At 40.2% G+C, this 24312-nt stretch overlaps 1 protein-coding gene across 11 annotated transcripts in view; it reads left to right on the forward strand.

The window, feature by feature from the left end:
- BCAS1 (brain enriched myelin associated protein 1) overlaps positions 1-24312 on the forward strand; it is a 78879-nt gene that overhangs the window by 25166 nt on the left and 29401 nt on the right. For 6 of the 11 annotated variants that reach the window (XM_081034508.1, XM_081034510.1, XM_081034507.1 and 3 more), the window contains exons 5-7: positions 15410-15565; positions 16560-16604; positions 21569-21622. In XM_081034508.1, coding sequence (XP_080890634.1) covers positions 15410-15565; positions 16560-16604; positions 21569-21622 — 255 coding nt within the window. Of the gene's footprint in view, positions 1-15409; positions 15566-16559; positions 16605-19016; positions 19152-21568; positions 21623-24312 lie in introns of all 11 variants that reach the window. The other 5 variants (XM_081034511.1, XM_081034509.1, XM_081034512.1 and 2 more) reach the window with 3 other exon arrangements.

A 24312-nucleotide genomic window follows, 5' to 3' on the forward strand; every position in this document is an offset into this window, starting at 1 on the left:
TTAACCAGAAAACCCCAACAACTCAATCCGTTTCTATTTTAAGAAAAACACAGAAAAAGTTTAGAGTTCTACTTTATCAACTCAGCTTTTTTTATTTGAAGACTCTTAAGGAGAACACCTCCCTCTGAGCGGAATGAGTTTCAAAATAAGATTGGAGTCAGACGATGGGAGCTTACGTTGGGAAAATGGCAGGTATCTAATATGGTTAAACCAGTGGGAGAAGTTTCAAAGTTGTAGTCACTGCTCAGAAGACCCCAAAATTATAACTTGTCTTCTTTTCTGAGTTAGCTCCCTTAGATTCACTAATGAAGTTTGCATCAGTCTTTATTCCATTATCAATTTCCAGTCTTTCTTGGTTCTAACATTGGAATTTGAAATACGGAGAGCCCACTCGGCACTCTGTACAATATGCATGTAAAACACAGACAAGTTATGAAATAGCCGATCCTTTCTCCTTCAGTCTATGAACTTGTGGATATTCAAATACATAGGTCTACAAAGATTTTTCACACACACACAAAAAAAACAGCGTTCTGATGGTTAAGGTCTCTTATCTGATTTCCGTCTGCACAGTTCTGTATTTTGGGCAAAAGAAAAAAAAAAGCAATTGTTCTGTAAGTGTAATAAGAGAATCCAGCCCTCGGAAACTAACACGAATAAAAGTTCCCAATCAATGGCCTACTTGGTGGAAGTACCACATTATGCATAAATGGCCATCAATGTATCGATTCAGAATTCTTTGGGTAAATTATGCCTTGGGCTCAGTTGTGTCAGCTGTCCCTCCCCTCCCACCCACATAAGCCTTCCCCGCACCCCCCAATTTCACTGCATGCTCCTAAATGGATTGGAATTCCAACCACAAACCCACAGAGCTGTGAATTGGGAGAAAGATGCCATCATTTCATTCTGGGGGGAAACACACAAATCTTCTGTGTTTTCAGAACGACAATCTTATTTTTGTGCCTTAGAAAACTACATTCAGAGCATAGCATAATTAAAACAAGGCCAGAATTCATGAACAAATGAAGCATTTACTACGTAGGCCAAAGAAAAGATAAATTATATGCCTGAAAGGTTTCACTGAGCTGTGTGATTCACACAAACCAGCATGTTGGCAAGAATAAGATTTTTTTTTTTATTTAATTTTTCTCTCCTCACAACAACTGAACCAAAGCTATAAGATATGCATTGAGGATTCACCCGGGGGAACAATTGGTCACATCATGAAAATTTGACCTTTACTGCTAAAAAAAAAAAAAAAAAAAAAAAACCCACTAAATTTCTGTTGTCAACCAGTAGTACTTCCAGAAATGTCTTTGTGTTGGGGGTAGGAGGAGGTGCTTTCAGTGTTGCCAAGCATGGATTCAGGAGATTTAAACAGGAATATTCCTTTCCTCTGAGAAGTTGAATTAAATTCTGCAATTGCTAGTTAAACACCATCCTTGTACAAGGCATTTGAAAGATAAGCCACGGTCCTAGTCCTCCAAAGATTACATAATTTAGTAAGAGACATCATTTTGTAAAGGAAGATTGTGCTAAGTGCATTGATCTGCAAGTTCATTCAGACTACAGATATTAAGAAAAATACTCAGTGTTTTTGCTTCCTCCTTTCCTTTTCTCTCTTGAGCACACTCCATTCAGGCTTTTTGTCCTCCACAGAAACTGCTCTTGTCAAAGTTGCCAGGATGTCGCCCCTCCCCCAACCCCTCACGGCAGCTGCCAAGTCAGATATGAGTCAGTCCTTAACCTACTGGACCTGCCGGTCACGTCTGACACAGTGGGCCACCCCTTCCTTCTTGAAACACCTTCCTCACTTGGTCTCCAGGTCTTTCCACCTTCCTGGCTGCTTTCCGTTCATCTCCTTTGCCGGATCTTACCCTCTACATGTTGGAGACCCCAGAGATCAGCTCTGACACGTCGTCTCTAACTACCTTTACTTCCTTGGAAATCTCCACCAGTCCCAAGGGTTTAAATACAGCTATCTACTGACAAGTCCCAAATGAATATCTCTAACCAAGACCTACCCCTGAAGTCCAGACTTCAACATCCAGCTGCCTCTCCTGCGTTTCTTCTTGTATTTTTACGTCGCCATCCGAATGCTCCCTGAGCATCTCACCCTCAATATGTCCAAAGCTGAGCTCTGTATTCACTCCTAACAACAAAATGCCCATCTATTTAGTCCCCAGTCTCTTCATCTCAGTTAATGACAACTCCATTCCTGACGCTGCTTGCTATTCAGTGGTAGAATTGGAATTAAAGAATCAAGATCTTCAGAGTCCTTCTCTCCATATGTAGTCAACAAAACATAAGCACTGCAGTCAAGTAGCCTTGGTGTCAGCTCTGCCTTTGTCACCTACTGGCTGCGTGACCCTGTCCAAGTTACTCAGCCTCTCTGAGCCTCAGTTTCTTCATCTGTAAAATGGGGATAATAATAGTATCCAGCACATTATCACATCATTCACACTTGTGAAAATTAAATAAGGTAAGGGACGTGAAGTACTTAACACAGAGATGTTGCATTTTGAGACAAAGAAAATTTAACTATTATTAGTATCATGGTTTTTCTCCCTATCACTCCACATTTCAGTCTTTTTATTCTTCCCTTCCATGGTCCTCCATCAAAACTCACCGAGATAGCACAATTGAATCTAATTTGAAAGCTACATAACCAAAGGCGGAGGTCCTAATTTGGGTAAAAAAAAAGGGGGGGAGCAGGAGTCATAAAATAATTTTAAAAACATTAGACTCTAAAAGCACATGCCCGCCCACAAGTCCTAGTTTCTTAGTCTGATGGTTAAGGGTCTCTACAACCTTTCCTCTGGTTCTCCAACTGTATTTTCCACTATTCCATTACATTTCTCCAATCAACAGGGCCAACATATGACCCGTGCAGATGCCATCTGCTTCCCAGTACTTTCTCCCCCTGTATCTTTCTCTCTCTGTTTATCAAAAATGTACTTCACTTTCAAGTGCCAAATCCGTGAAGCTGACCAGATGTCCTCACTCCTGGGTGGTTTCTGATGACATGACTCCCTCTACTATATTTTCTGTATGCTATATGTTAAGTCAAATTCTGGAATAAAATCACTTTGAAGGAAATCATCTCATTGAAACATCAAAACTTACAAGGAAATTTGTATCTTTTTACCATCTTACACTTGAAGAAATCAAAGCCTCAAGAAAACCAAGTCACTTATTCCAAGTTGCACAGCTGAAAAAAGAATTGTCCAACTCCATAGGTTCACTGCTCAAGATTTGTGTTTACCAGTTATGTGAAAGTTGTGCAGTCAGGTTACAACTATGCCACTATGCAAAATGGAATACTGTTAATTTGAGGCAATGCTACTCAAAACTGATAGTAAGTGGAAAATTGTAAACACTAAGTTAATCTCAAATTAAAAATGAAGAATCACCTAATTCCAACATTAGAAGGCCAAGTGAATTATAATCTGTGTTTTTTTATTTTGTTTTGTTTACCTTAGGGCCACAGGCCATGCCATTTTAACAGGTAAAGAGAACTATGTACCCAAAAGACTTTGTCAGTACAAAGAGAAACTCCATCTTAAATTATACAAGTTAAATTATACATCTTAAATTTACATCTTAATTTAAATTAAATTATACATCTTAAATTATACAAGTTAAATTATACATCTTAAATTTACAAGTGGAGTAAGCAGTTTTCAGTAGTAAGACTATATCTTTAATGAATCGCATAAATTGAGCACTAAGAAACATTTGATATGAAATGTTTACAGCAGCTGTTGTTAGGAGCCTGAGTGACTTGGGTATGAGTTCAAATTCTACCACTTACTAGTTTCATGGTGGAGTCAAATAATAATAATTGCCCTACTTTTTAATAGTTTATTATTTCCAGGCGATAAAAGAAGGATTTTTTTTTTTGGCATACCTTATGTGCTTTGATTCTTGTAACAGCACAACAAAGTGGAAATCATTATTGCCATTTAACAGATGAGGAAACTGGGGCTCAGGGAAGTTAAGTTACTTGTCCAAGGTCACACAGCTAAATTAAGGGCATAACCAGGACCAAGCTCCATCAGTCGCCAAAGCCTATTATACTCAGTCATTTCAAAACGTGGTGTTTTCATCCGCAAAAGGAAGAGACTACCTGCCCAAGGGGCTATTGTAAGGGTAAAAGATGAAACGGGCAGTCGGTGGGAAGTGGTGATGCTAAATAAAACAGTATACTTTCTAAATTGTCAGAAACTTAGAAGTAAAGAATTGTGAAGTAGATGAATGTTCTTGTAGCCTGATGCAGTGTGAGTTCTATATCATTTAGGGTGCCTTTGGCTACGGGTGAAAAAACAAAAACAAAAAATCACCCATCACTAGTGGCTTAGTTAATGAGGTGAATGTACTATTTCTGCACAGAGTAAGAAGTCTAGAGGTACAGTGATCTAGGTTCGTTCGGTACCTTCTCTGCCCCAGATGCTTCAGTCTTCTCCAGTGTCCTGTGTGTATTGGCTTGGCTTGCAGGGTTGGCCCTTGGGGTTTTCAGATGGCTGCCATAGTGTATATACTCTCAATGTCCTAGCAAATGAAAGAGGGGTTTCCTAAGATTTTTTTTTTTTTAAGATTTTTATTGGGGAAGGGGAACAGGATTTTTATTGGGGAACAGTGTGTACTTCCAGGACTTTTTCCAAGTCAAGTTGTTGTCCTTTCAGTCTTAGTTGTGGAGGGCGCAGTTCAGCTCCAGGTCCAGTTGTCATTGTTAGTTGCAGGGGGTGCAGCCCACCATCCCTTGAGGGAATCGAACCAGCAACCTTGTGATTGAGAGCCCACGCTCCAACCAACTGAGCCATCTGGCACTGGCCCATATGGGAATCGAACCGGCAGCCTTCGGTGTTAGGAGCCCGGAGCTCCAACTGCCTGAGCCACCAGGCAGGCCCCCTGGGGTTTCCTAAGACTTACTGACTTTTTTTACTGACTTTTTTTCCTAAGACTTATAACGTTGATGAAACTGAGTCGCATGCCTGTGTTGAGGTAGAAGGAAAGCTTGGAAAGTGTCTCCAGTAGAAAACAGGCTCTTCCAGGAAAGATGACAGGCCACGGAGAGAAACCAGACACATTTTTTTCGATCCAACATTATATCAGGAAGTAATTTTAAGTGAATGAAGCTAACGGAGGCTGCTACAGTGTAATCTATTTAAATGTACTTATTTCACTAGCTTTTTAACTTGACTATGACCCACAGTAAGAATTCAATTTTACATCTTGACCTGATATACATGTATATACATGAAACAAAGCATTCACAAAGTAATACTCTTCTTACAGGCTGGTTATTTTCTATTCTTTTCTATTTTGTGTGGTGTTTTTTAAGGCTGGTTTTAACCCGCTAAATTATTTTCCAACCTGTTAATAGTCACAATCTGAAGTTTCGAAAAACTCTATTCTACCATAATCACCTTTTTCGTCTATGCAGCAGTGGTCTTGAGGGGACGTGACTGTTTCTTATGCAGCTGGGTATTCTCAGTGCCTGGCACGATACACTGGCATGCATAATGTTTCTCAGATGAACCTGAGAAGAGTAAAGATGGTACACATCACGTTACAACTTTTCAAAGACTGTTAGGGTGTATTATTGCGATCTCGTTATCAGTTCTGCCTGACACACCTTTAAATAGAAAATGATTTTGAAATATACATCTGGTATAGATGCTTTCACTTAAACTACATAGAATCATATCTATACCATTTATTTGGTATTTTTCATTCAGACTTTAACATGTGATGGTGTTAGTCATGGATGAGATATCAAAGTGAGTTGTATTTTGCAATGAGTCTGCAAAATAAATCTTGAGTTAACTGTCCCTTTGGTGTTATCCAGTCTGATTCACTCCTTCCAAGGTTATAATAACAGCCCTAATTTATTGAGAGTTTGTTAACTCACAGACAGGTGAAGAAACTTGCATAAGATTATATGGCTAGAAAGCAGCAGAGCTGGAATTTGTCACCAGTGCCCTCATGCTTAGACACTGGGCCTGTAAGTCCAAAAAGAGGGAACACTTTGTACCTTGTGAAATATCTTATATCTGTTTGAAATTTCCAAAGCTAGTGCTTCCCATACAGATGTGGAACATCAGTCCAATGAGAGCAGCCCAGAAATAGGGCCCCACTAGCAAACAGTTTTGGAAAATACTACTTACTTTAAACTGTCTCCTGAAGATTCACAATGGACGTCAGTCTAGTAAAGGCTCTGAGAAGTCCTGCAGCAAGCATGCCCACTTCACATTGTTTAGCTGAGTGTTTCTCAAACTTAGTTATTCAAATAACTAGTAGCTGTCTAGCCAGTTGGACATATCTATCTTCCAAGAAACAGTTCTTTGAGGAAATTCTGAGCCAGGCATACAGACCAAAGTTGGAAAATGCTTTTTCTAGGATGCATCAAACCATGGATAGGTTTTATTTGACCTTCACCATGTTTTAAATAGTGTTTTAATTAATTGACAATATTTTTAAATTGGCAAAGCCAATGATATTTTAAAATTCTGAGATTTCAATACAACCCCCTAATTCAGACATTTCTGAAAAATGGGAAGTTTTGTCCTGTCTTCTCAGGTGGGATGTGTTACGCCCACCCTTAAGCTGGGGCATTCACTCTCCAGGTCACCCAGTTCCCACCCCTCCACTGATTCCCAGCAGGGCACCATGTGAGCTGTCCTTCATTAACACACTTGTATTGTAATGTTCTTGTGGTAGAGTTGAGAGTAAAGTTAAATATTTCCATTACAGATACTTTACTTCCTTCACAGCACTTACAACAATTTGAAGCTACTTAAGTGACCGTCTGGTTAATAAACTATAAATCCAGCCTGTGAGTCAATCTGTTGGCAAGCATTGAACAATAAGTAGCAGACATGAATACTTTCATTTATTCATTCAACAAACATCTGAGTTCTTTGTGTGAGGAATGATTTTAGGTTCTAGGGTGGCTAGAACGATGTATCTCATGGGAGCTTTTATTCTATAAACAATAAACAAGTAAATTTATAAACAAACAAATAGTTCCAACGCATAGAAAAGATTATGCATGAAATAAACAGTTTTGAAATAAAGTGTAAAGTGGAGATGAGGCTGATAATTCAAATTACGGAGGGGTAGCATCAGGAAGGAGTTTGGTCTAATCTAAAAATTCAGGAAAAATGATTTTTTTTTCTTTGCACAAGGCCAAATCATTCTTAGAAAGTCTGCAGCCTAATTTTGCTGGCATTGAAAACAGTTTTCTCACTATTGGAAAATGTTTATTAAACAGATGACAAGCACATTCTAGGCTGTGGATTATTAGCTTTTGTATTTTAAAGTCATCTTTTTTAAATATTGGATATTTTTCCTCTAATAAATGTGAAATGCCATTATCAGTACCTGCTGGAACTAATCATGGAACAGAAGAATCTTCCACAAATCCCTTTGGCCCGATGTCACTTACCCTGAGAATCACTCTCCACCCACTCTTTGCTCTCAGCAAATGTAGTTTTCCATTTTATATCATACGTAATGGGCTTTGTTTAAGAGTGTACCCACTTGTAGATTCTTAGGAATATCCCCAAAGTAATGACTGCTGCCGAAGAAGGAAAAGGAGAAGAGGAAGAAAAGAAGCAAGGAAAAACATTTTCTCGCTTAATTCTCTATCCACATTTCATTTGCCATGGGAAATCAACTTGACAAATTTACTTACCCCCCAAGTGCAGGAGTTGCTGAGAGAGAAAATGAAAAACCCATGTTTGTAAGAAGCAGGTGTGAGTTGCTTTCTTTGATAGATTTCTTTCCACCCTCCATCTATGACTAAGAAACAACTGGTTTATTTAATCTTAAAACATCTCTGCATCAGCCAATACCGTAAGCTAGTGAGGCCCTACCATGTAAAGGCCCAGTGTTGGACTTCTGCTGAGAGGGGAATTTATAGCATCCTGAGGTTATGTCTACAGAGAATCAAAACAGGTGCTGATCTTATAACTTACAAGAAAGAGCATCATACTAGATAATTGGTCCAGCCTCGCTTGACTCAATTAGTATACGCAGATAAAAGAACAATGTTAACCCTCTCTGAAAAGAGGAGGGAAAATGGGTAATTGGACCATTTTTAGATCTGTGTCGTGCAGCCTAAATTCTCCTCTCATAAAACATGCCAGAAGGCAATGAAAATGTAGATTTCAAGTTTCAATATTGTTATGTTATTTTTATATTTTCCTTGCCCTCTGAAGTCTCTGATAATTTCTTAATTAACCACCTGGGTCACGAGGATGCTTGTTTTCAACCATGGCAATTGGGCAGTGATACAATTTTAAAGCCCTAAAACGCGCATGTTTTGGGAACGAGCAATTTGACGTGTAGGGATTCATTGAGCAAATGAGCAAAATTTTATGCACAAGACTTCTTTTTTAAAATTCCAGCGTTGCAAAAGAGAAGCTGGGAAGATCTATAAGATACAATAGGATGGCTTTTTTACTGTTAGGATACACCGGACATCAGAAACCGGGACGAGAGAGAAATAGAATCATTGACCTGTGAAGACAGCCATCATATAATGTTAACCAAGAAGAGCGGGTTTTTAAATAGTATATGCAGGATGATCCCGTTTGGGTAAAAATGATGCTTATCTGGCTAGCTGCCCACCTGCCCATCCATAGTCATTCTTCCATCCAAAGGGCAGTAGGATGAAAAAATGCAAATTGTCAGTAGTAGTTTCTTTCAGTAATAGGATAATGGGTGCATTGTGTTTTTACTCTTTGCTCATCTACATTTTCTCTTTCGTATAAAAGGAAAAAGTACAGTCTACTGCCTACCTAAGTCAAAACCAAAAACCCCACAATCTACAATTAGGTAATTTCCTGATTTCTCCACTAGGGTGCGCCACGAGGCTTGAGGCCTCCTGAGTTCATCAGAAATGGCCGTAGGCGGCTAGTCACAGCTTCAACAAGAGGTTAATTTTGGTGGCAATAATTCCCCAACTATGCAATCCAGAGCTTGTGTGGCAATTCCTTGTTCAGAAATAACACTGACTTTTAAAAATATATTTATAGCTAGTGTGTAGTAATCTCCAGTAGGCGATGGGAAAGAAATTTTGATATGGATGGGCAGTTTTGGGAAACTTTTCATAACTAGCATTTCTGATTGTTGTGCTATTTGTGTTCATTTTGTCAAAGGGTTAAAAGATGTGACTCCATGTTTATCAGTTGACGTGAATTGGACAGGAATAACGGGGAAAATAAAAATACAACATTAACTACAGTGAGAGACCCTCCTTAGGTAGATTTCACCTTTGTAGTAAAAACAAGTCTAAAAACAAAAATCCCAATCTTCTTAGGAAATGTTCAAGTTCCACCACAAAACATTTTTAGGAGACTTTGGTCTGGGAGTTCCTTCCTGTCTGTTTTGCCTTCCCTGCTAGGCATATTGTAGGTAAATTCTATCACCGAGAATCAATCCAGTGCCATTTTTAACTCCTACATCTGATGGTGGTTCTATGCAGGTGATAATGCTCTCAGAAGAAGCACAGTAAAAACTTAATGATTGTCTGGAGACCATTGTCACCTAGCAAATGATGCTCTTTGTGCTGCGTGGGCATCCAAGTGGGAGGGGAAACAGAGCTTTCCTTTTTATTTCAGGCAGCATGTGGCTCAAATTTCTAACAGATGGAAAGGAGTGGAGCGATGGGTTTTTGTACGGTTCCATGTTTCTCAGACAAGTTTTCCTGCGTTCAACTGGATGTTAGGCACCGATTCTTGGTATAAAAATTCAAAACGAAACCAGTGGTGTACCATCCATGGGGAAATCAAGATGAGGGAGACGTTCATCACAGATTGTTCCAGACAAGGATTTTTGTTTTGTTTTGTTTCACCCTTGATCATCCTGCCTTAACTTACATTTTCACGTTGACAATGGAGACTTTGCTTAAAGGAGTCTGAAATCCAGTTGACAATTTGCAGTTGAAAGTTCCATATGGGTTTTATTATAGACAATGAAATTATGATAAGGCGGCATTATTTTTCAACATGACAAATTATGATCACTGAACTAGTGTTCCTGTCGGGGTGCCCTTTGAAGCCAACAAAAAGGAAGAAAATATAGGCTTCTTCTGCACAGATGAAAAACAAACTGACACCATGAACACCTGTTTGCTTAAAAGAAGTTTCCAGACATTTCCTGGAGAACGTTTATGCATCTGTCTAAAATTTCTGTTTGCTGGGCATGATCTGAAGGCCTGATGTGAATAGCAAAACCATATGTGTAGTTAAGGACAAAGATCCTACAAATAACCCAACATTTAAGGCATGAGCCATAAACTGGTGGCCTCGGGCTGCATAATCTTCCCAACTGTGTTTAGTTCGGTCCTCTGGATGTTTTTTAAAATTTGGAATTAGTTGCCCACATTTTGTTTTCATTTTAATTTTTAATGAAAATTAAGAACAAAATAAGAAATTATAAAATGGTGTATTTGTCCACTAGGGCACCCCCCCCCTCAAAAGATAATCGCTGCTTGTATTTTTAAATATATCCTTCTAGGGTTTCTTTGGGCATACACAAGCAAATATAAGCATAAGTTCTTTTTTTTTCTTTTTGCACAAAAGGTAATATAACAAACACTCTGTTCCAGTCTGTACGTTTTTCGGTTAACACAGCTTTCTGTTTAGCTTCCTCATTTGTACCCCTTGCCCAGTTTTCCACTGAATGGACGTACCATCATTTATTTAAGCAGGACCCTATTCATGATATGTGGCTGGTATCCAAACATTTGCTGTTACCTCGCTGCAATGAATAACCTCGTGCATTTGTTATTTCAGACACATGTGAATTGAGGTATAACATTAACTCTTAGACATGAAATTGCTGGGTAAAAGGATACGTTCTCTTTTTTTTTTTAATTTATTGGGGTGACAATTGTTAATGAAATTACATAATTTCAGGTGTACAATTCTATATTACATCATCTACAAATCCCATTGTGTGTTCACCACCCAGAGTCAGTTCTCCTTCCATCACCATATATTTGATCCCCCTTAACGTTCTCTTTTTAAATGTTGGTAGATAATGCCAAAATTTCACCCCTCTATCAGGACTGAATTAATTTACACTTCATTCTGCAATGTCTGAGAAAGTTCCTGCTTCTTACTTACCCCAGCTTCCCAACTGAATGTCTTCAAACATTTGGAGTTTTTCCACTCTCAATCTTTCTGTTCATAATTTCTGGATTTTAAGTCAAAGTTACAAAAACCTTCTTAATCCTAAATTATTCAAATTTTTTTCCATGTTTTCTTCTAGTGTTTTTATCCATGTGGATTTTATCCCGACATGGGGTTGAATGATCACAAGTTAATTTTTTTTTTCCAAATGGCCACCCTGTTTCCCTACATCTTTTGTTAGAAATTCCTTCTTCACTTTCATGGATTTGAGGGGTCATTTTTATCACACACTAAATTCCTATGTCTTTGGGTAAAATGTGTTGTCTGTCGATGGTGACAAAAATGGACATAGAGACAAGGGAAATTAAAACAGAAAACCTTTGGTGAGAAGATGATGTTTGATTACCTGAAAGCAGGGAGATGGCAGACGCACTGCAGTGTGGTGCTTAAAAAACGCTTTTTTGCCTCTGAAATCATTTGGGCCTGAGGTCAAATCCAAGCTCTCCTCTATGACCACAGGCAAGTTATTTATTCTTTTCACTCATCAATTGATTCATCGGTGCAAATGAAATTACAAATAGTACGTACTTCATGGGACCATTATAAGAATCAATATGAAATCTTAACTAGCTGAGCACTGAGCCTAACACATAAAGGTTGGTCATTTTTATTATTATCATGAATATTTTTCCTTCTTACTACATATTCCTTAAAGAATTCATGGCTGCAAAATAGGTAAGTCTCACATGTTAATACCACATGCTGCTTTATTTACCTATTCCAGGCTTTTTAATGGCTCTTCATTCTTCCTTTCTGCATTGCTACCCTATAATTCTTTTTAAAAAACTTTTAAATCTTGAAATTATTGTAGATTCACACAGTTGGTGTTTGGCTGACACAAAGCAGTTATTATCTGAGAGTTTTATGTTGTTAGACTGGTCCTTTCTGAGCCCTTTGATTGAGAGAGCAGGCTTTTTGAGAGGATGTTTTTGGTCTGTGCCCAGTGGTATTTTCAGGTTGCCGTCCTCTTCAACTCCAAGTCAGGATGTACGAGGCCAAAAGAAAAGCCAGGGGAATCCACCCCATGTTGTTCCTCAGGTCCCCAGCTAGTCTGCCTTCTCCTCTCCACCTTTCAGAGTCCTTTTGTGTGTTTTTTCTATGTGATATTGGGGATTTCCCATGGTGCTTAGTGGAAGAGTAAGGAACAGTGTGTATTTTCCATTTTCCTGGAAGCAGAAGTCTTACGTTCTTTTTTTAAAAGTCAGTCTAAGAAGAAAAAAGTGTTTCAAGGAAAGGGTCTCAAGTTCAAGCTGAGGATTTCAATGGGAAAGGTCATGGAGCTCTCACTCAGGAGGACCCCCAGGTAAACAAACCACCGCCATGCGCTGAGCCAGCAAGTCTTGTCATCCCTCAGTTGCTGTCCAGTCTTGAGACGTAGCTGCACCTGGAAAACCAGGGAGATAGAGCACAGCATCCTCAGGTGGCTGGGGAAGGTGCCCCATGGCAGAGGGAGTTCCAGCCAGAGCTCTTATCCTGGGTGAAGAAAGACTAACAGCCCTCTCCCTTGTTCAGAGGAAATGCATGTGGCAGGTTTTCACTGATGGCAACGTGGTGCATGCCGACCGCCGGGCATCCTACCAGTTCATTTCCTTCCAGTTGACGTCACTATATTCCATGTCATTTCCAAGAAGTGTGGTGAATGTTCCCTGTGTGTTTAGCCCTGGGATCTCAGAGCAAGTATCAGTGCCTCTTGCTCTGCTTAGGAAACACCCAGTCTGGGAGCAGGGCATCCTAGACATGGAACCTTCCATACGTGGTGATGAGTGCTGAGCTAGTGCTGTGGGCTGTGAAACCAGAGTGGCTCGGAGCAGCTGGCCCCGCCTCCGGGTCGGGGCCTCCCAGAATAGAGGCCTCCCCCACCCTCCCTCACAACCTCTCCCAGGACTTTGCCCATTGTCTAAAGTAGCAGCTCCCTGGTTACGCTCTGTGCCCTCATCCTCTTCAGTTTGTCCCTTACACTCTTCACTACCTGAGTCACATGTTACATTTATTGGTTTATTTATATTTGGGGGGCAGTTGGCAAGTCAGCTCTCCCTCACTCTACTCATCTCCAGACCAAACTCTGCACTGCAAATCCACAGTCCCCAGGATGTATTTTATGTACCACCTGCTTCCCCTACCAATGAACCAAACAGCTTTTCAGATCCCAGCATGTACCTAGAGGGTCTTCCTAGTGAAATCTTCCCCTTTTCGTGAGAATACTTATAAAGTTATTGAATTTGCATACTTCTTGACTCGGGAATTTTACTTCCGGGAATTTACCCAAAAGAAATATAGATACACAGGATCAATTAAAAATAGAAGTGGGGGAGGTCAATTTTAACACTGCTTATAGCGTCCTAGAGGTAAGACCCTAAGTACCATAAATGCCCATCAATAAGGATATTAGGCAATAAACATGTTATCAGTACAACCGGAGAATAGAATACTACTTAAGACATAAAGAAGGAAGCAGATCTAGCTGTATGGCAATGGGAAGATGTCCATTGTATGGACACAACAAAACAAAAACAACTTGTTACAAATAGCCCCATCTCATTTAAATAAAATTTATTTACATCCAGTCATCTATTAAGTAGTCAAACGGTACATATTTATTGAATGCCTGCCGTGGACTCCCTGCTCTAGGTACTAAAGAAACAACAGTGGGCAAAGTTGAAGTAACCTGTTATGGGGACAAAGCCCCAAAAAACAGTTTCCAGGCTCTCGGCCTCACATAGAAAGGTGCTGGCTCGGATAGTAAATGGCCATCAACTGTGATCAGATGGCCAACAGCTGTGGCTAGTTGGCCGTCAGCTGTAACCCATAAGCCATTGGCCACTAATATAACGGCTGTGGCTACGCTAGCAGAAAAAAATGGGGGCTAGCAAGAAGATGGTGGCTGGCAAGCACGGACTGCTGTTAGGCAGATTATGTAGATTCTGCTTCCTGTGTCTCCAGCCCAGCCGCCAGCGAGAATATATTAGTTTGACTCCCCTATCTATGGCTCCGTGGGTGTTCCTTTTTGGCCTTACCGTGTCCTGTGTTCTTATGTGGGGAGCGGGACCAGAGACCCCGCCGGACGCCCTGCATGACAAATGGCGCAGCGAGCAGGGTCCCCGGCACAACACCTGTCTTTGTCAAGATGACAGTTGGCTGGGGGATGAGGAAAAGGGCAGATACTGAGCAAGTAAAGAAAAATGTTGTAATAGCTGAGATGGAGAAAGGACAAGGTACAATGGTAGAGACGATAATGAGGGGAGGAGAGGTTACACTTAAGACTTGAAGGATGAACAGAAATTAACCACAGGCACATAGAGAGGAGGAATGTGCCAGACAGAAAGCCTTGCGGTTAGAGCTAGATTGGGTGTGTTTGAAAAACTCATGAAGAATGGTGGCCAGAGAGAATAACGTGAAGGAGAGAGGTAGAGACATAAATCTTGCCAGACCACATAAGGCATTGGAAACCCTGTATTGGAGTTTGGACCGGACTCCATGGGACATAGGAAGCCTTTGAAGTGTGGTAAGGAGTGGGAGAATAGGGTGTGCTGAGTAAGTGATGGACTGAAGGGTCCAAGAGCCCAAGTAGACAGACCAGGGGGCCATTGCAGTCATGAGGTGGTGAGATGACCACAGCTTGACCTTAGGTCCTGGGAGTGGGGATGGGAAAGGAGGTCCGATTCTGAATGCATCTATCCTCTGGGTGAGTTAGGAGAAAAGCAGTCCTTATATCACCTTCCTTGCACCAATGAACAACCATATCCCGACAATGGAATTATTGTTTTAAATGTAAATGCTTTCTGTTGTTGATCTGATTCGCCATAGTGAAGCTTGTAGGAACCAAAATAGACATGTCTCTGGGGATCACATACAAATCGTTAGACTTGGAGACCACAAACATGGAGACTATTGGCACCATATACAGCCTTTTTGCAGAATTGGGAGAAAAGGGTTTCTGTTTGGAATGCAATGTGCACGGATATATTTGTTACCCTCTGGCTCCAAACAATGTCCCTCCAACTAACTGCAAATGCTGAATATGTAGAGAGAGGGGGAGGGGGAGGAAGAGTGATGCTTATAAGCTCTTGATTGTTCTACACAATTGTGGGCCGAAGAAATATGGCTGGAATTAGAGGGTCAAGGAGGAAGGGGTGTGAAGCGAAAATATTGCTTTGAGAGTCCGCATTCAACAACTTGTAACTGTGAAAACTCTGTTTTGCTCCTAGGACATAGTTGACAAGGGCAAAGAAGGACGGGACACCACGCCTGTGGGTTGTGCTGTCCCCGGGGACTCTGAACAACTGGAGACAGCAAAGGAGGACCCACAGACAACAGACATACCCGAGAATAATAACTCCATCATGAGCTTCTTTAAAACACTGGTAAGTCGTTTCCTTCCTTTTCCCCTCAATTCTATTGCTCAAAAGTGTTGTTATTCTAAGAATAATACACACTTGAGTGTCCTTGGTTGGAATCGGGTATCACCATGGTACAGCTGGGACGCAGCTGAGAACAGCGACAAAATGTGTTTCGTAAGGGAATTGTGTGACCCCAGGCTTTCCATGAGGGAGACTTCAGAGATAAGAACAGTGGGTGCCCAAACTGTATAACGTGAGCTGTGTCATAATGGAACTCTATTGTAATTGGTTGGTCGCTGATCATAAAAATCTTTAGGGAATACCCCCTCGAGTCATTGACCTATTGAAGCAGATTTGCCACTCGCATGACAAATAAAACTGTAGAAACCACTTTCTATCTTGTTCCATCTAAGTCTTCCATTTGAATGGATGGAGGTAGGGACCCATGTCTTGCATTGCTGGCTCATCTCTGACTCCTCAGGGCAGAGCCCATGGCCTAGCACAAGCCAGACATTCAAAACAGGGCTGGTGAGTGAATGCATAATTAAGCAGATTAAGCCCAATAGTGTCTGGGCTATTTCCAAAGACCAAGACTAACGTCAAAAGATAAAACCAAATAAGACAGTAGAATATGCCACAAACACCAAAGGGTTGTGCATTCGTTTGGATTAGTGGCAGAACTGATGGGAAGTCTGTGGCCTTCCAGGAGACAATTTTGAATGTGGTCAAACTCTTGGTAAATGTATAAGATCTGATGCATTTCATTATAAAATATTTTTATAATATTTTTTATATTTTTTATACTTTGTATTTTTTATTTAAAAAAAATGATTTTTGTTAGCTTTTATATGCCTAGGTATACCAGAAGTCTGTGGGTTTCTACTGTACTAAAAGGACTTCTGATTACATTTTTTATCTGTATAGTGAATTGAATCACCCTAAAAAATTATGAACCTATGAAATGAAATCACCCTAAAGAGCTATGATTTTTAACATTTGCTTTTCTCAATCTTTGAAGGTTTCACCTAACAAAACTGAAACAAAAAAAGATCTGGAAGACACGGTAGGTAGTTTGAAGTGTGTTTATGTTTGGGTTTATGGATTGAATTGGATTCGGATTTGTTTTTGCTTCTTTGTGTGTGTATGTATGTATACATATGCACATCTATCCATATTTAGTAATTTAATGGTGCTGTTAGATTGGCTTTAACTGTTTCATTTACATAGTGGTATTTTAGTGAAAATTTCAGTGGGAAGCTTGAAATATTTGCCAATCCCGGTTAAATAAGGTCACAATAACTAATTTCTTATATAGAGTAAGAACAGAACACGAATAATTCTCTGTCATCTTAGTCTTTTTTGTTGTAGAGAAACCCAGAGAATGTAGTAAAAATTAGCTGCTGGAAATGAGGAAGAAGTAAGACTCAATTTAAAGTGGTCGAAGTAAAGGCTTCTATATTTTTTGGTTTTAAAAATATATATGTTCTTTGTTTTTCATGCAACTTGAAAACAATAGATCTCCACTGCCAAGGCAATTATTTGGTGAAATGAAATAGTCACCAGTGGATACTTGCCAAATGAAGGAACTTGTAGAGGAGTTAGGATGCCCTAGCCAGCCTGGGGTTTTTCACTGTCATCCTGGAAATTCAGCCAATTCTCTTCAAAATAAATTTTGTTTGGAATGACTACTTTCTAGAGATGTTCTCCCTTTACACTTGACAGAATTGATTATTTCTAGAGGAACACATGGTTTAAATTTCGTAGGAATCGTGAGGAGAGTTTAACTTGGTGACAGATAAGTGTCTTGCGTCCTTTTTTTTGATAAGTGAAAGTGCTTCAAAAGACATTGGGACCAAATAAATGGCTTGACCAGCCGATACATCTGCTACCCATATTTGAAGGGCCTACGTTGTGAAAAGGATTGTGGAATTTGTCTCAGAAGACCCACTTTTGAGCTCTGGTCCTGCTGCTTGCTAGCTGTGCAATCCTAACCTGTCTCAACCCAAATCTCCACATCTGTAATATTCGGACAATAAAAATTCTATCTCCCCAACCCAACATTGAATGAAGGTGTGACAATGCTTGGTAAACCCTGGAGCTGTTATTCCAACATAGGTGATCCCTATTTCCGTAATCACTGCAAGACAGACTGAACACCATGCTTACATTTGTATTATATTGACTGCTTCCTCCAGAACATTTTTCTTTTATTGAAAAATATATATATGTCTGAGACAGCTACATGCGTTTGCCTATAAATTTATTAATTTGCTACAAGGCAGCTAGGGTCAAGTTCAATGAACGATTGGGTCCAATGTTTCTCTTTTAGTCCTGTGTTTTGCATTGTTTGAGGTCACATGGTCAGCAGCATAGGCTCTAAATAGGGGGGTATGTGGCTGTGTTATGTGGCCTCCCAAATGATCTGTTGTTCGCACTCTCTTCAGCTGCTCATACACCAACTCTTCCTCCACCCAGAATCCGGTCCCAACTGAACTGAGCTAGCTGATAAAATCTCATTGCTCTGCCCAGAGAGCTGTGGGGTCGCGGGTGGTGAAGCTGGGTCTCAAAAGAGGATTTTGTGAATGTAGGTTGTCCATAAGACCCACAAACAGACCTCTTTCTATGAACCTGGTCCTCATCCCTTGCCTTTTTAACATCTTTATTCTACTGAAGTGCTTGGAATCACACTTTTGAGATGTCTACCCCATTTGTCCTTCTTCCCATTTGGCCCTGGGCAATTTTTAGTGTACGACATGCCCCTCAAAAATCCCCCGCCATTTGTAACTTGAGTCAACAATTCTGAATGGTTGTGGCTGGGTTATTTCAGTTCCAGTCTCTCCCCCACTTTGGCTCAGTGGACTGGCTCATACTAGAAACTTCTTTTGCCTGGGAGATCTGCCCATCTAGAAGTCAGTCAGAAATTTTTGTGGGGATACTGCTTCCCTGAAGTTTATAACACTGTAAAAAGGAGATCAGTGAGAGAATGAAAGTCACTCCGTGGCAGTATTTGCCTTGATTCCAGGAAGCAAAAATGAATTGTTTGTCTTCAGGTATTTTTTTTCTCTCCCATGTGACAAGATCATGTAGATATTTAAAACTATCAAGGAGGGACTGTATTATCTTTTGGATTTTTCAGATTTTTTTCGCCTGAATTTTTTCCCTATGTCATATAGATAGTGTTTAAATGCCCTGTCATTGTCTTTAGCAAATGGAGTTGTGTTAATCTGGGTCATTTAAATAGGTCACCATGTTGAAAATCAATGTGTACCTGAAATGGACTATGAGTATGCTCTTTAGCAAGTCAACTTTGAGAGTTTCAAAAAGATAAACATTGATATGATGTCTTGTGATTGGGGGATGGGGTGATAGACCAGCAGTTAATTGTCCAAGTGTTTTAATGCACTGGAAAACAACAGAAAGAAATGGATTTTGTTTAAACGCAAAGTTCTAAGCTGTGACTGCTGTTGCCCGAAAGGCATCCAAAATAGAAAGTGTCTGTGATGGACAAGCTGGCCAGAAGACATCTGAGATCCAGGCTAAAGGCACCAAAAAGAAGCACCTGCATAGCCCCAGACTGGGACTCACCTTTAGAAAATTCTTTAGGCATAAGGTCTGTATCTTGTTAAACTAGGAGGGAAAAAAGAACCCTGGTCTTCACCACATGATACACATGCCATGCCGTATCCACCCAGCTCCATGTCAGTGAAGACAGAGCTTTGAGTGGTTGAAATCATTAAAGGGGAATTAAAGAGTCTGTGAATCAAATTTCAGTAATAAAAAAAAACAAGTCTCCAAAGTTATAAATATCTCAGATGAGTTTCAGGACCAGGGTTCTGAAATTACTCTTCTAACTCAGGATTTCCCCAAATGTTGAAAGTACACATACCACGCTCATCATTTTTGTCATATATACTATTATTTACTTGATATTTTTATATTAAAGTGGACCTTTTTCTTACTGAAGGGTATCTTTAAAAGAGACTTTATATTACATCATACATAGAAAGCCACAATCATCCTAAGAGGAAGGTAACTATTAATATGGCTAATAAAAAATAAAAGATACTACATTAGAGTTACCTTGTTTGTGTTAAGCTCTGAATTTAATGCCCTTTCAAGCTTTATCAAAAGGCAATTAGCCAGCAGTAGAGAAATAGTAAAGAGGTACCAGCACCAGACCAAGATCTCCCCCAGAAGGTTCTTAGAGGAATTAAATGAGAGTTGAAAAAGGAAAAGTGTTTTCACTATTTGAATGTGATTTGGTGTCATACCTCTGTACAGTGTGAAACCTTTTCTGATAACGTCCTTGAATGGTAGGCTTTCCACATTTGGGGAAATACTCTTCTAACCTCAAAATAACCATTTTGTCTTTCGGTGGTCTGTTCCATCCATTCCCAATATTAACTAAGCTTATACTGAACCCACCTAAAAATTCAGGCAGAACAAAACAATGAACGAAGGCAGAGGAAGTCCTATTTCCATTCCCTTGGGAAGGAGGGCAACATCAGAGTTGATTTTGGAGATTTCACTCTTCCATATCTAAGAAGACACCAGTGATTGTCTGAAACCATCAATTAAAAGAACCTCTGCATTGGTCCAGCATGCTTAGAAGTTTGTCTAAAATATCAACCATTCTCCCCTGAGTTGAATGAACTGATTTAAAAAAACTTCTGCAGCTGGATGTGACAGTCCCAGGATTGTGTACACAAATAAAAGCTCCATAGAGAGTTCCATTGGGTGAATCTATATCTGCATAAACAAACTGTTATGAAGCCACTCTCCAATTTCTGTACAGGCTTCTCTTGTTCTATAAAGAGAGAAAGGGGTAGATATTGCAATGGGGAAGGCGAAAATAAAAGTTATACTACTGTATGTGGTAAACAATTTGGTAACTGCTCCTGAAACATGACATCGATCTGGAACAAAGGAATCCAGCTGGAAGCCCTCTTGGGGCTTCTGTGAGTCAGGGGCCTTGAACGTTTAAGAAGTGTATGACTTTCCCCAGCCGCAGATCTGTATTTCATTATGATATTCATTTCATGCACAGAATCTCTTCCCTACCTCTTAAGTGAACCACCCAAGTTCAATATTCCTAAGAATCCCCCAAATCATTGGCCTCACATCCTGTTGGGGTCGCATAGGATTCTGGAACTACTGGGAAGCTGGAGAGGAAGCACCCCTTTCTGGGATTCTGTAATACAGGCCGAAGGACTTTTGGGTTTTGCCATTGAGTTACATTCATTCTATTTTTCACATAAAAATAGAGTCAGGGGACAAATGTTCTTCGTTTTCATTTATGTAGCAATTTGAATCTCGTTGGCTCTTATCTCCATGTCTAGGCTAGTTTATTTATTTTCTTCACTTAGTTATTCTGTTGTCCAAAAAGATAGGAAAATAAGGCCATTAAAACTGACCAGCCAGATTCTATCAGTGAACCTTGTGGTGTGACTATAGGAGGTGTGATTGTCACCCACCCTGATTTCACTGTAACTAGGACAGAAAGGAAGAAATCCAAGCAAATATAAGGATAAAACATTATCTTCTACTTTTGCTCTTATAAAAAAAAAAGAAAAGAACGGAACAGAAAAAATCGGCATTACCGATTCTGGTTAATGTGTAGCTACATTTCTCTGAGTCTCAATTTTCCTTCTTAGAAAACGAATTTTCTTAGTTTAAAAATGTGGAGAAGCCTGGGATTAATAAATGAAATTAGTTAATTGTGATAAATAATAAGGGTGTCAGCTTTTGTTTGCTGAATCTGAATCCTTTTTGTTTGGCCACATCACATGCAATGCCTCAGAATCAGACTTTTTCACGTGTCCTGTAAACACTGGACATGACAACAGGCACACAAGGCCCAGAAATGCCCTTCTCCCCACTCAAGTTTTCCCAACGCCCCCCTGCTCTGTAAGGCAGCTGAAATATTAGCAGAGGGCTCACGTAGTTCATAAGCTCTGCCACACATTCATTGTTTTTTGGTTCTTGGTGTAATGTTTACATCTTACTAACACATCCCCTCTCCCACAGCCAAATGTGAACACAAGAGAAACTTATTGTGGTGAAGGTAAAGAAAGTCATCTGGTAAGCAATCTCCAACTCGAATACTTTAGAATTTCATGGGTCGGGTTGCCAGATGAAATGCAGACACCCAGTTAAATTCAAATTTCAGATAAATAGCAAATAATTTTTAACATAAATGTAAGTATGTCCTAGGCAATATTTAGGACCTACTTGCACTAAAAAATTATTCTTTGTTGATCTGATATTCAAATTTAACAGGGCCTCCTGTATTCTCATTGTTATTTGTTAAAGCTAACAACCCTATCCCTGAGATAGACTCCAAAAGATACTAAGGGAATTTTTATAATCTTCTTTGTAATGCAAAGAGTATTAATTTAGTTCATGCTGGCAGAACACTATTTGGGGCACCCCTTTGGGAAGTAAGGAAATGGGTGTACAGAAAGAAAAAAGACTAATTAATGGTGGTTGGTGACATTTAATACAGCAGCTATCTCTGTTTATGTACTCTGTTTATGTACATAGACAGTGTTAATATCTAATATTTTTCATAGCACCCCCCTTCCAAGAGCAAGGGCAGTATGACCTCCAACTGTCCCCACCTTGGAGGTGATGTTGCCCTTGTTGAGAATGCATGGTGTAGACTGTTTCACCCGTTGATGGGTAGTGGGGAGACCTTTACCCATTGGAGGCAGCATAGACTAGAGTAGTTATTAAGAGTTTGGGTTTGGGTATCAGACTCCCTGAATGCAGGTATCAACTCCACCCCCTTATTAGTACAATCGTGGGCACGTAATTTAACCACATAGGACCAAAATTTCCCTAATAGTAAAATAGACATAACAATTAGTTCCTTCCTTATAGGACTGTTGTTAAAGCATTCAGTGGCTTAGAACAGTGCCCGGCACTGGTACCTTTAATTGTTGTTATTAAATCAAAGATAAAAGTTGGAAATTGTGTCTTGAAGAGCAGACTATGGTCCAAGGGGACTGGGCAGAGAGAGAGGAAGCGGACGGAAACAAAGGGAAGTGGGGAACACCAGCCAAGCCAGAGGTGTGTGATGGATTAAGTAAACTGGACATGTCCTGGAGAATTTCTAGAACTCCAGAACCTGGGGGACTTTTCCTGTACCCCCATGTGGCTTTGGTTGTGTAGGCTGTGCCCTATGAAGAGGCAGGCGTGAGTGGGACAGATCACAGCATCTCCAGGGTAAGAAGCCAAGCAACAGATTTTAAATCAAAACTGCACAGTATCAGTAGGTAATGGAACATCTCCAGTGATGAATTAGCAGAGTAGATGATTGGCTTAAACCAACCCATTTCTTAGAAGTGGAAATGAGGTCAGCCCAATTTCTCAGGTCCTTCATCGAAAATGGACTTCGGGCAATGGGAATCCTCCCAGGAAAGCAGAAGAGGAGGTTGACTTGGGGAGGTGACCACGCTTGGCCACTCCTTGCTCTTTGTGCTTCCGTCCCATTCCTCAAGGTGCTTGTCAAAGGCCTTTAGGGCATGTTGTCCCCTGTGCATGGGACACGCTTTCTTCTCCAGTTAATTTCCAGTCACCCTCCAGATCAGAGCACTGCACCCCTTTCTCAGTAAAGCCTTCCCAAATTGTCATGACTGAGTCTAATTCCCTGGGTTAGCTTCATTTTAACACCAAGTCCTCCCGTCCTCCCCCTCACCTCATAGCACTTATCACAGTCAGTCCTTATCATAGGAAGCATGTGATGCATTTTTAATGAATAAATTATACTTTCTCATATTTTTTGAAAAAGAAAGCAAGGTACTTGGTGGAGCCCACTTCCCCTTGAAACAGTCATCTTTAATTTAATTATCGTTTAGAGCTAAGCCAGCACCAGATGCCCAAGACCATTTGGACATGTGCAAATACAGAACCTGATGAGCTCAGGCCTTTTGATTTCACTGTTTATAAAATGCAGAGGTTCTTTTAAATCCAGGCAGTTTTGTACACTTCTCAGTGGAACTCATAGAATCTGCTCAGTCAATGATTCCTCCTTAGTATCAAACAACTCAGCATAGAAAATATTGTGTCTCACTTCAAATAGTCAAATTCACAGTGATTTTGCAAACACCTTTTGGAGAGGCGACGTGCTATGTGGAAAGAGCACTAGGAAGAGCCGGAAGCCCAGATCTGAAGTGACGCTGTGGCTCTTAATTAATGTTAGGCACCATGGGCCTCAGTTTCCCCATTGTGAGAATTCAGGTGTTGGACCAGATGGGCTCTAAGACTCTTTCTGACTTTAAAAATACTACAAAACTTCCAAAATTTTTTTCACGCCCCAGTTTTACTGCCAGGTTTGGTTTTTTACTCAGAAAACGTAGTCCAAATTCCCTGGAATCTAAAGGGTTTGTGTCACATGCTCCCTAGTGTAAAAATCCTAAAGCAAAAGTGCTTAAGATGAAGAGGTTAGGTCAGATGAACCTGGTGTTAAAAATTGTCATGCCAATAGTCACTCGTGTCAAGATAAATGGAGACTAGAATGCTCCTAACTCTTCCTTTATCCCATGAGTCAGGAGGTGGTAGAGGGTAACAGGCCAGTCACAATAAGGAAATCAGAGGTCCTGGAATTGGACCTCAGCATGGCCACTCAGAGGGGGAGACAGAGAGAGAAGTTGGGAGAGAGGGAAAGGGAGGAATAAGGAAGAAAGAGTGAAAGAAAGAGGGAGAGAGAAGGGAGAGAAGGAGGGAAAGAGAGACAGAGAATAGGGGCCGAATGAATAATATTTGACGTT

This window comes from Rhinolophus hipposideros (assembly GCF_964194185.1).
Source record: "Rhinolophus hipposideros genome assembly, chromosome: 22".
NCBI classification, from domain to species: Eukaryota; Metazoa; Chordata; class Mammalia; order Chiroptera; family Rhinolophidae; genus Rhinolophus; species Rhinolophus hipposideros.